Source organism: Coregonus clupeaformis, chromosome 10 (genome assembly GCF_020615455.1).
Source record: "Coregonus clupeaformis isolate EN_2021a chromosome 10, ASM2061545v1, whole genome shotgun sequence".
Taxonomy (NCBI): domain Eukaryota; kingdom Metazoa; phylum Chordata; class Actinopteri; order Salmoniformes; family Salmonidae; genus Coregonus; species Coregonus clupeaformis.
This window is the reverse complement of record NC_059201.1, coordinates 64,357,067-64,369,908: the sequence shown is the minus strand read 5'-3', so window position 1 is coordinate 64,369,908 and position 12,842 is coordinate 64,357,067. Positions and strand designations below refer to the sequence as shown.

The 12,842-nt window shown below is 43.6% G+C and overlaps 1 protein-coding gene across 1 annotated transcript in view; it reads right to left on the bottom strand.

Annotated features, from left to right (window-relative positions):
- Window positions 1-12,842, bottom strand: part of LOC121574679 (protein unc-80 homolog) — a 59,634-nt gene that overhangs the window by 35,712 nt on the left and 11,080 nt on the right. Inside the window, exons 8-16 of the mRNA XM_045223341.1 lie at window positions 11,238-11,511; window positions 9,580-9,714; window positions 8,995-9,205; window positions 7,947-8,096; window positions 3,896-4,164; window positions 3,071-3,427; window positions 2,306-2,437; window positions 1,878-2,025; window positions 660-674 (exon numbers count right to left, since the gene is read on the bottom strand). Of these exons, the coding sequence (XP_045079276.1) occupies window positions 660-674; window positions 1,878-2,025; window positions 2,306-2,437; window positions 3,071-3,427; window positions 3,896-4,164; window positions 7,947-8,096; window positions 8,995-9,205; window positions 9,580-9,714; window positions 11,238-11,511 (1,691 nt within the window). The remainder of the gene's footprint in view (window positions 1-659; window positions 675-1,877; window positions 2,026-2,305; window positions 2,438-3,070; window positions 3,428-3,895; window positions 4,165-7,946; window positions 8,097-8,994; window positions 9,206-9,579; window positions 9,715-11,237; window positions 11,512-12,842) is intronic.

Here is a 12,842-nt window from a genome sequence, read left to right as displayed (position 1 = left end):
AATTAATTTGATATAATTTATTTAATAACATTTCTTAATTGATTCCTAAATACTTTGGGGGAAATTTGGGAATTGCAGGTAAAATAGATTAGATAGATAGATAGATAGATAGATAGATAGATAGATAGATAGATAGATAGATAGATAGATAGATAGATAGATAGATAGATAGATAGATAGATAGATAGATAGATAGATAGATAGATAGATAGATAGATAGATAGATAGATAGATAGATAGATAGATAGATAGATAGATAGATTAAATAGATAAAATAGATTGATAGATTAGATAGATTGGATAGATTGATAGATCGATAGATTAGATAGATTAGATAGATTAGATAGATTAGATAGATAAAATAGATAAAATAGATAAAATAGATTGATAGATTAGATAGATTGGATAGATTGATAGATTAGATATATTAGATAGATTGATAGATAAAATATATTAGATGGATTAGATAGATTAGATAGATTAGATAGATTAGATAGATTAGATAGATTAGATAGATTAGATTGCCACTTTAGACAAGAGTGATGGTGTGCAGAAATGGGAGCAGTGCCTAGAAGGAATGGTGGTCTGATTGGGGCAGTTTATTTAGATATTAGTGTATCTACCGATGGTTCTTTTTTTCGCCCTCCTGGACCTCTCACCTGCATTGCCGTACTCTGCAAGAGAAGAGATGCGGTACACAAGTTGATGATGGTCAGGCCAGCAGCACACACATGTACGTGACACGGCACCCCCACACCACCGGACGTAGGTGAACTTACAGTACACACGCACACAAAAGCACACACACGCACACACGTACACATGGACTCACACCACTTAACTGAATTACAATAAAGAACCTAAAAGGGGTGACCCGTGCACTTTCGTTAATAAAGCCCCCATCAGTTCGGTAACTTGCCAATGATACAGTTCAATCAGAAAATCAAGTGGTCATTTCACTCACAAAAATAGAGATATGCTATTACAGTCATTACGGTTTTTAATTCATGTTGAGCCATAAAGCCATAGATATAGATGTGATGAGCACCACACAGCATCGGATTGGCAAGTGTACAGAGTGGATGAGCGAGTGAAGGGAGGAGGGGAACATTGCTTGTTTAGGTGGATGGGGGGAACAGGAAGAGGAGAGGAGAGCAGGACAGAGGGAGGGAAGGCGGGACAGTTGAGATGAGTGGCGGGAGGGAGGGAGGGCGACAGAACAGACACAGAAACAGAGAGACAGCCGGTAGGCAAACAATGAGAGCTCTGGGATGCAGTCGAGGTATGAGAGAGGTCAGATTCAGCACCGTGGAGCAGAGTGGACTGGATTATGGTATAAGACATTTTAAGCAAGTATTAGTCGTCTGTCAATCTCATTCTCTCCTGTTTGTTTTTTAATCTGGAGATTGATACACTGCTGGACCTTACATTTTAATGATTGCAATAAGAATGTGATTATACATTCATTAATTTATATGTTTAGTGTGATTTGATTGTTGTGATAGATTAGAATGAATTACAAATGACAAAATGTATGATTTAGTTTTAGAGAAGGCAACTCACGCAACTCACCAATTCACCTGATTGCAAATTAATCCCAGAGCATTTCAAAACACTTTATGATTAAATTGTTTTCTATTTATTAATTTTTTGAATGATTTTGGAGAATAATACAAATCCCTCTGCATTGACAAACAAGAGGGAGCAGTGAATTGTGTGATGTCAGTGGAGGCTGATTGGACGAGTTGCGTAGTGTGACATGCTTCATCAGTCCTACCATCAGAGAGGTTGAGGGGGGGGGTGAGGCTGCTGTGTGTGGCTAGCCGTGACTACATAGCAACACGCACACACTCGGCGCATGCCTCACAAACACTTACTGTCGGTGATGGGCTCCATGCAGAAGCCCAGGAGTGCATGCAGGAAGTCCACGATGTTGTTGAGCGAGTCCTTGTTGACGTAGTCCCTCATGGTCTGACGGAACTGCAGCTTGTCCAGCTTGTACAGGTTGGTCAGGCAGTTCTGGGCCTGTATGGCGAACAAGGGGAACAGTATATCCAAAATGGCGGATGTCTCAGATTCAAACACCACCTATCTCAACCGGAGCCAAAATGGATGGTGGTTTCTATTCACTCTGATAAAGCCCCTAATAAATCCAACAGGTTCTATGTTGTCAATTGCTACTGTTTCTTGGACCAGGTCTCTCTCTTGCGAAATAAGTTTTACCTCAATGAAAATATAAATATATAACTAAATAAAGTACATTTAATTAAACCTTGTTAAAGGGGCAATCTGTGAGTTGTCGGACCTGCATGCGGAGGCGGTCCCCTGAGAGTCCTCTGTGGCCCTCCCCACAGCCGTAAGCACAACCCAGAGACTTGACCATCTTGATGAGCATGGTGAGAGCCAGCCTGTGGGTACTCAGTGAAGAGCCTTCCTCCTTGGAGTTAAAGAGAAGGCATAGGAAATAAATGCTACATATAAAATTCACAAACGTTGACAGGTTATGGCCATATTACTTATACTAACACATGTTTTATTTTGTGTTTTGTTCTAGTAGAATGACATATATAATATCGTCTATCGTATCTAATATTTGTATTTCTATCTGATATTATGATATTATCTAGTGCCCTCAAACTCAACTCTGAACCTCGAAGTCAGTTCCACTGCATTTTTTTCATTGTTCCCCTCTAATCAGGGACCGATTTAGACCTGGGACACCAGGTGTGTGCAATTAATCAGGTAGAACAGAAAACCAGCAGGCTCCGGACCTCGTAGGGTAAGAGTTGAATACCCCTGATCTAGTGGTCCTTTGGGGTACTTTAGATTACCACAGGTGTCTGTAATTATCTATGTCTCTCTCTGTGACATTCTGTCCCGCTATAGTTTGTGGAGACCTGCTCTGATGAAGGTCGACTGACCGGAAGCTCAGCCACAATGAAAGAAATATGCATCTGACTGGAAGTGTGCGGCGACGTTTTCCTGTTTCTCCAACGTACGGGCATATAAAATGAGATCAGTTGAAAGATAAATGTACGTTCAAAACTCATAGACGTATTCTCACACCCACCTTGCTGTCTTTCTCCTTGTTGTTCTTCACATCATCCTTGCTCCCTCCTCCGCTCCCTCCTCCACTTCCCCCACCTCCTCCTCCTCCATCCCCTCCTCCTCCTCCACCCCCTCCCCCTGGCGCCGCCCCGCTGCACCCTCCAGAAACGCCCCCTTGGGCGACACCCAGGCCCTGATTGGCCCCCTCCTTTGGGAGGCGTGTCTCATCGTTCTCCTTGTCGTCGGGCTTGGAGAGCTTCTTGCCCATGCCTGGCACCACCCCCAGCTGTAGCAGGCAGTCGATGATGTTGAGCGACACGTCACAGATCCGTGAGCTGATGTCGTGGGTCAGCACGGCGTAGACCGCCCGCAGGATGGCCTGGGAGGGAGTAGACGGGGAGACGAAGGGAGACAGATGGGTCAGTGTCAGGGGTTGGACACAGTCAAATGAAGAGCATCCATCCAACACACCATCCATCCATCATCCATCCATCCATAAATCCAACATTCTCCCAAGCTTCCCTACTAATTCCTCCCCAAGTGTTGTCCAGGCAGGAACCAGACAGGAACCAGGCAGGACATTTACTTGACTGTGATATGTGGTTGTCTCATCTAGCTACCTTAAATTTAAGATGAATGCACTAACTGTAAGTCACTCTGGATAAGAGCGTCTTCTAAATGACTAAATTGTCAATAAAACCCAATGGTTTAGCAATGACATGGTAGTGTGACGCATGATATTGGAGCTGTGGTGTAGTATGTAGTGATCCCTGGTCATTCCTCCAGTACAGAAACCCTGTCAGAGACCTCCGACCAACAGGTGGCGCTCTTTTTCACTGCCACTCACCGTAAGGTCCAGCATGCCATTCTTCAGGATGAAGTTGTTGGTGCCCTCAATGTTGTCCCCCTCCTCCAGGCACGAGTAGTTGATGCACGAGTCGGTGAGGCTCCGGGGCAGGTTGGCGCATGCCAGCGGCTCGCTTGGCATCTCAGGAATGGGCACAGGGTTGCACAGCTTCTTCATGTGCTCGGTGAAGAAGTCGGCGTAGCCCACGTTGAAGGACGCCACTGTGGTGTTGAATGTCGCCATGGTGATGGTGGAGATCTGTGAACGCACTGGGGGAGAGGGGTGGGAGGAGAGGAGGAGAGGGGGAGGAGACATTCACAGATTTAGAGATAATCAATATTTTGGATGGATGAATGGCTGGAGGGAGGGATGGAAGGATGGATAGGGATGGATGGATGATGGATGATGGATGGATGGAGTGATGGATGGAGTTATGGATGGATGGATGGAGTGATGGATGGATGGATGGATGGATGGATGAATATATAATTGAAGGTATTCAGTTCATACAGTTGAAGTCGGAAGTTTACATACACCTTAGCCAAATACATTTAAACTCAGTTTTTCACAATTCCTGACATTTAATCCTAGTAAAAATTCCCTGTCTTAGGTCAGTTAGGATCACAACTTTATTTTAAGAATGTGAAATGTCAGAATAATAGTAGAGAGAAATATTTATTTCAGCTTTTATTTCTTTCATCACATTCCCAGTGGGTCAGAAGTTTACATACACTCAATTAGTATTTGGTAGCATTGCCTTTAAATTGTTTAACTTGGGTCAAACGTTTCGGGTAGCCTTCCACAAGCTTCCCACAATAAGTTGGGTGAATTTTGGCCCATTCCTCCTGACAGAGCTGGTGTAACTGAGTCAGGTTTGTAGGCCACCTTGTTCGCACACGCTTTTCCAGTTCTGCCCATACATTTTCTATAGGATTGAGGTCAGGGCTTTGTGATGGCCACTCCAATACCTTGACTTTGTTGTCCTTAAGCCATTTTGCCACAACTTTGGAAGTATGATTGGGGTCATTGCCCATTTGGAAGACCCATTTGCGACCAAGCCTTAACTTCCTGACTGATGTCTTGAGATGTTGCTTCAATATATCCACATAATTGTCCATCTATTTTGTGAGGTACACCAGTCCCTCCTGCAGCAAAGCACCCCCACAGCATGATACTGCCACCCCCGTGTTTCACGGTTGGGATGGTGTTCTTCGGCTTGCAAGTAACCCCCTTTTTCCTCCAAACATAACGATGGTCATTATGGCCAAACAGTTCTATTTTTGTTTCATCAGACCAGAGGACATTTCTCCAAAAAGTACGATCTTTGTCCCCATGTGCAGTTGAAAACAGTAGTCTGGCTTTTTTATGGCGGTTTGGAGCAGTGGCTTCTTCCTTGCTGAGCGGCCTTTCAGGTTATGTCGATATAGGACTCGTCTTACTGTGGATATAGATACTTTTGTACCTGTTTCCTCCAGCATCTTCACAAGGTCCTTTGCTGTTGTTCTGGGATTGATTTGCACTTTTCGCACCAAAGTATGTTCATCTCTAGCAGACAGAACGCGTCTCCTTCCTGAGAGGTATGACGGCTGCGTGGTCCCATGGTGTTTATACTTGCGTACTATTGTTTGTACAGATGAACGTGGTACCTTCAGGCGTTTGTAAATTGCTCCCAAGGATGAACCAGACTTGTGGATGATTTTCCCATGATGTCAAGCAAAGAGGCACTGAGTTTGAAGGTAGGCCTTGAAATACATCCACAGGTACAACTCCAATTGACTCAAATTATGTCAATTAGCCTATCAGAAGCTTCTAAAGCCATGACATCATTTTCTGGAATTTTCCAAGCTGTTTAAAGGCACAGTCAACTTAGTGTATGTAAACTTCTGACCCACTGGAATTGTGATACAGTGAATTATAAGTGAAATAATCTGTCTGTAAACAATTGTTGGAAATATTACTTGTGTCATGCACAATGTAGATGTCCTAACCGACTTGCCAAAACTATAGTTTGTTAACAAGAAATGTGTGGAGCAGTGGCGGCTCCTGAAAAAATTCTCAGGAGGGGCAATTTTTCTGATGATTTAGGTGACCTACACACGTGCACGAGTCCGTGCACGCGATTCCAGATATCTTTACCTCTGAATAAACTGCCTTTATTATACCATATCCACCCTGTCCAAAGTCTCTACTTGGTCTCAGTTCTCCAGTAAACTTGTGATTATCAACAGTACACAACGGTAACAAACAATTGGGGGAACTCACAGGGCAGATAGTAACCACTTAAAAGGAAGCGATTCCCAAACCTTCCATAACAAAGCCATCACCTACAGAGAGATGAACTTGGAGAAGAGTCCCTAAGTAAGCTTGTCCTGGGCCTCTGTTCACAAACACAAACAGACCCCACACAGCCCCAGGACAACAACAACAACAACAACAACAACACAATTAGACCCAACCAAATCATGAGAAAACAAAAAAGAGAATTACTTGACACATTGGAAAGAACAAACAAAAAAACAGAGCAAACTAGAATGCTATTTGGCCCTAAACAGAGAGTACACAGTGGCAGAATACCTGACCACTGTGACTGACCCAAACTTAATGAAAGCTTTGACTATGTACAGACTCAGTGACCATAGCCTTGCTATTGAGAAAGGCCGCCGTAGGCAGACCTGGCTCTCAAGAGAAGACAGGCTATGTGCACACTGCCCACAAAATGAGGTGGAAACTGAGCTGCACTTCCTAACCTCCTGCCAAATGTATGACCATATTAGAGACACATATTTCCCTCAGATTACAGCGATCCACAAAGAATTCGAAAACAAACCCAATTTTGATAAACTCCCTTATCTACTGGGTGAAAAACCACAGTGTGCCATCACAGCTGCAAGATTTGTGACCTGTTGCCACAAGAAAAGGGCAACCAGTGAAGAACAAACCCCATTGTAAATACAACCCATATTTATGTTTATTTATTTTCCCATTTGTACTTTAACTATTTGCACATTGTAACAACACTGTATATATACATAATATGACATTTGAAATGTCTTTATTCTTTTGAAACTTCTGAGTGTAATGTTTACTGTTAATATTTATTGTTTATTTCACTTTTGTTTACTATCTACTTCCCTTGCTTTGGCAATGTTAACACACGTTTCCCATGCCAATAAAGCCCTTAAATTGAATTGAATTGATAGTAAGGTCGCAATGACACAGAAAGCAGTTCAATGTCGGGGTACAGAGTCGCTCTCTTACCAGGATCGCGGTCCGCTCTGACCAGGGTGAAGGTGGCCGGCTCCACTTCTCTGTCCGGGACTCATCCAGCCAAGTCTCCCAGCTGTATTGGGATTCAGCTGCCAGCAGCGTTTTCATTATTTAGTCCGTTCGTAGCGGGTATGTACACGATCAACAAGATCAGTCCAAAACCAACCACTGGAAATCCATGGTTGGCAGAATGTTTGTAAACTAAGTCTACAAATTAAAAACATAAAATAACGCCGCACTGCAGGTCGCAACATAGACGCTGATAGCCGCCATTGTCTTAGTTACGTTCAACGTTACGTCACGTATGACGAAAGCGCGTAAGTGCAAGCCCACAGACACCCATAGAGAATGTATTGAAAGCTTTGAAATGTGAAAAAAATAGATTTTACATGACAGGCTATGAGAGACTTCTGGGCGATTTTCAACTTGACTGAAATCGCCCCAAAAACGGGCGGGGCCATTTGAAGCACGACTTTAGCCTGATTTGACATTTAGTGGCTGGCAGATCAGACGTGAACACTGATAACTGCTGTTGCCGTGATATAATTGATTAGAAAAAAAATCCCTTCCTTTTCCCGTTTGGCAGTGCGTCGCCCATATCGCCCTATTGAACAAGCCGTCCCTGGTGTGGAGTGGTTGAAAAACAAGCTTTAATGACTCCAACCTAAGTGTATGTAAACTTCCGACTTCAACTGTAACTGTGGGTGATGACAGCATATGGGTGTATGGACTCTCTTACCCTCCCCCTAGGTGTGTACGGTGTTGTGGGTGTATAGACTCTTACCCTCCCCCTTGGCGTGTACGGTGTTGTCGCCGTGGCTGTTGGAGTGGTCTGGCATGTCTCTGAGCAGGGAGTGATGGGAGTGTGAGTGTTTAGCGCTCAGGTTGTCTGCGTCTGCAGCCGTGTCTGAGCTCCCTCGCCGCGTCAACTTACCTAAAACACCACCAAACACACAACTCTGAGTGAAAGACACCAACACACACCATTACATCCAAACACACACTCATTCAGACAACCAAACTCACGTTCCACTACCCTGCCTTATAAGACTGCTTAATAGCCAAATGAGCTCCCTCACATTGCCACAAAACAATGCATACCACATCCAACCAGTTAACCCACATCTTTCCATTACAAAAGTAGGGCCAAACGTATAGGGCTTTTAAACAAACGGTTACTTTTGAATGAGAAGGTCCCTTTTTCTGTGCACCTTTTGCGAAACATTAACAGCAACAGCCTTTCCTAACCACCAGACAAACATTAAGTTAATGAGGCTGACCCAGTTCTGCTGCTGTCAGGTGACTAACTCCTCTGACTCAGCTAATGGGAGCCAGAGGACTAGGCCTGTAGGAAGAGATGGAACCCTCACACACAACAACATACCAGCAACAAACAGTACCAGGGCATGTCCTCCTTTACATTCCTTTTACTATACAGGCTACAGTTATTTTCCCTGTACATTTTAAGTTTCTATTGATAGAAAATAGATATATCAATAGATGGATAGACATGAATAGTAAAATATATTGATAGAGACAGAGATAGATCTATCAGTAGAAAGACAGAGAGATAAAACAGTGAGTGGGTGGTGTTGGTCATATACAGACCTGGGTTCAAATACTATTCGAAATCATTTCAAATACTTTAGCTGAGCTTGATTGAGCTTGCCTGGTGCAATGGAACCAATAGAAAAGTGGCAAAACTGCAAACCCCGCCCATCTGACACTCCAGGCAGGCTAAAGGAAGCGCTCAATCAAACGCTAACACACAAATGCTAAAACATATTTCACAGAATTTCAAAAAGTGTTTGAACCCAGATCTGGTATGGTACCCATGATGGTAGCCTGCCAGCCCCCACGCTCCAGCGCCCGCCGGTCGTCGCCAGAGAAGCTGGCGAAGGAGAAGGTAGATCGGGTGGGTGACACGTCCAGGTGGTCCTCGTGGAGCAGGAAAGGCACGCCCATGCGGCGCTGGCGCTTCTTGCCCGTGTGGTGGAACGGGATGGAGCCCTTACGCTCGCGGTCCTCCCGCCGGTTCTTGAACTGTACCACAGTCAGTAGGAGGAGAGACAAGACAAACACATTTATTCTAAATGTTCCAACTTCTGCAGGGTTGTGTAGTGTTGATTTGGTTTCGACCTTGGAAGAGTCAGCTGCGTATAATGGTAAACTGAGCCGTTGATTTAGAGGTCGAAACATATTAAAGTGTAAAAGGAACAAAAGGGAGAATTTTTTTTGAAATGATTTACATGGACAAAGAAGACAATGATAGATTACCTAGAGAGAAAGAGAGACAGAGAAAGAGTGAGGCTAATAGAAAGACAAGATAAATCACACATGCTTTTCAGATGCCATATTACAATAAAGCTAGATTCTACAACTTGTATATGGGTCTACAGTATCTCCATTCATCTCACCTTTTTGAAGAGGTTCATCCCCAGGTCAGAGGAGAGGTCGGGTACAGCCTGTCTGCGCAGGTTGGTCAGAGACACCTTAGAGAAGGTCTCTGAGCTGAGGGACTTATCCTCCTCGTTGCATTTCTGACTCATGTCCTTATATGGGCACAGAGCACAGGGGTCAAGGGTGAATGACAGCTGTCAATCAGATAGATATTGTAGCAATAGGACGTTTTACTGTACAGAGACAGTCGACTTTGTTCATATACAGTATTTAAGATGGCATAACTATGGGAAAACCTGGACGACTTGATAATACCGTAATAAGAGCTACTATATAGGACATTATACTATATAGGGCATTATACTATATAAGGCATTATACTATATAGGACATTATACTATATAAGGCATTATACTATATAGGACATTATACTATATAGGGCATTATACTATATAGGACATTATACTATATAGGGCATTATACTATATAGGACATTATACTATATAGGGCATTATACTATATAGGACATTATACTATATAGGGCATTATACTATATAGGACATTATACTATATAGGGCATTATACTATATAGGACATTATACTATATAGGACATTATACTATATAGGGCAGTATACTATATAGGGCATTATACTATATAGGACATTATACTATATAGGGCATTATACTATATAGGACATTATACCACATAGGGCATTATACTATATAGGGCATTATACTACATAGGGCATTATATAGTGGGCGGCAGGTAGCCTGGCGGGTAGGAGCATTAGGCCAGTAATCAAAAGGTTGCTGGGTCGAATCCCCGAGCTGACAAGGTAAAAATCTGTCTTTCTACCCCTGAGCAAGGCAGTTAACCCACTGTTCCCCGGGCGCCGTGGATGTCGATTAAGGCAGCACCTCTCTGATTCAGAGGGGTTGGGTTAAATGCGGAAGACACATTTCAGTTGAATGCATTCAGTTGTACAACTGACTAGGTATCCCCCTTTCCCTACTATATAGGGCATTCTACTATTTAGGGCATTGAACTGTTGTATGAAATGTACCATTTCTATTAGTTTTACTACAAATACTACTACTTATTACCTGTGTCTTATGGCTTTACAGTACTGTAGTTATAACACCATATAATACTGTAGTATTAACTAACAATGTACATAAACACTGTGGTTATAACCCACCTGTGTCTTGTGGGTTTACAGTACTGTAGTTATAACACCATATAATACTGTAGTATTAACTAACGATGTACATAAACACTGTGGTTATAACCCACCTGTGTCTTGTGGGTTTACAGTACTGTAGTTATACCACCATATAATACTGTAGTATTAACTAACGATGTACATAAACACTGTGGTTATAACCCACCTGTGTCTTGTGGGTTTACAGTACTGTAGTTATAACACCATATAATACTGTAGTATTAACTAACGATGTACATAAACACTGTGGTTATAACCCACCTGTGTCTTGTGGGTTTACAGTACTGTAGTTATACCACCATATAATACTGTAGTATTAACTAACGATGTACATAAACACTGTGGTTATAACCCACCTGTGTCTTGTGGGTTTACAGTACTGTAGTTATACCACCATATAATACTGTAGTATTAACTAACGATGTACATAAACACTGTGGTTATAACCCACCTGTGTCTTGTGGGTGTTGACGAGAGAGGGGGTGGTGGCCACCATAGAGCTGCTGCGCGGGCGGGGCAGGGGCGGGACCAGTGGCTCCAGGGGGCGTTCCGGGCGCTCCTCCAGGATCTGACGCAGGCGCTGCAGGTAGAACATGAGCGCCCAGTGCACCCCCTCCTCCGTCCAGTGGGGCTGCAGCAGGCAGCGCAGTATTGCCACGTCAAAGTAGGTGGCGTAGCGGGCACGCTGGGCCAGGGAGACTGAGATGCCCGCGGGGGCAGAGGTCCTGGGGGAGACAAGGTAGGGGGAGAGCGGGAGGGATGGAAGTTAGTGACCTGAATCTGAAAAGTAATTTTTACATCAGCAGTTATCGCAATGTGCCTTACAGTAACCCGGCCTAGATCCCAAAGAAAATTGGAAGAGAATTTCATGCTTTTGCGAATAATTGTTAAAGGCAGGCAAGACTGTTACTATAGTTTATGATTTGTAAGCAGCATAACTGAGCTCAAATTGTCAAATCAGCCCCTCCAAAAAAAATAGATTGTTGACTAATATTATGTTCTAGCTATGCAAAGAACAATCTGTAAATCTCTGACTGAAATAATCAAATCACTTCATCCGCCTCTAATGCAATTACCAGTCCCCATAATTTCCGGCCACGTTCATCATTTAATACCACATCAACAGAATATGTTAAACAACAAGGCCCTGTAGCATGTATTTCTGTGGAGAGTGGAGATCTAGAGACTGGATGTTCAGCCTACGTGAGCCCACTATCAATAAGACTTTAACTCAGCAGCAGAGATGAAGGTCACTGGTTGGTGGGTCATATTTATTAAGACACACTGTAGCAAAACATTTTACAATGGGACACGAAACTAGCTTTTCTTATTGGACATGCTCAAGGAGTCCCTCCCTGTTTCAATCTGTTTTGGTTACATTTGATGCCTTATGAATAGAGCCCTGGTGCACGGCAAAGGAGCCGATATACAGGGCTACACCGCACCACAACGATAGAATTAGATTTATACTGTAGTGAAAGCAGAGGGAGGGAGGAGGGAGGGAGGGTGGGAGGGTAAAGCATTTCATCTTAGCTGTACTATTAAACTGAGTCGGGTTGAGACGGTCAATACTAGGAGAATCAATGGCAGAGAACAGGACGCGGGAGCAGTATCGTGTTACACTGTCTAGACGACATACTCACACACAGCTTTCGGTTGGTGTTTTGGAGAGGTTGCTGTGGTGACTGAGTTACGTACATACACCCACCCCCAGGAGAGACACTGCCCAGCCCCGACTCCCTCCATTGCGGAGATGCAGCAGCAGGGGTTGCCATGGAAACTGCAGCAGCACCGCATCACAGTGGAAAGGAGTGATTGGAGTGCATGGCAACACTGGAGCTGTACGTCAGTTGTATTAATCAGGGGAGAGAGCTTATTTTGATTCACAGCTGGAAGTCCTATGAACGTGAATCTCATGAAGAGAGATGGATCGTTTCAATCTGCTGTCACAATGCATTAAGGTGAGGATGGCTGGGACACATCTCGCTCATTCTCCATACCCAATATCCACATTAAATCAACCAACTACCATGACGTAACACAGGGGCGGACTGGC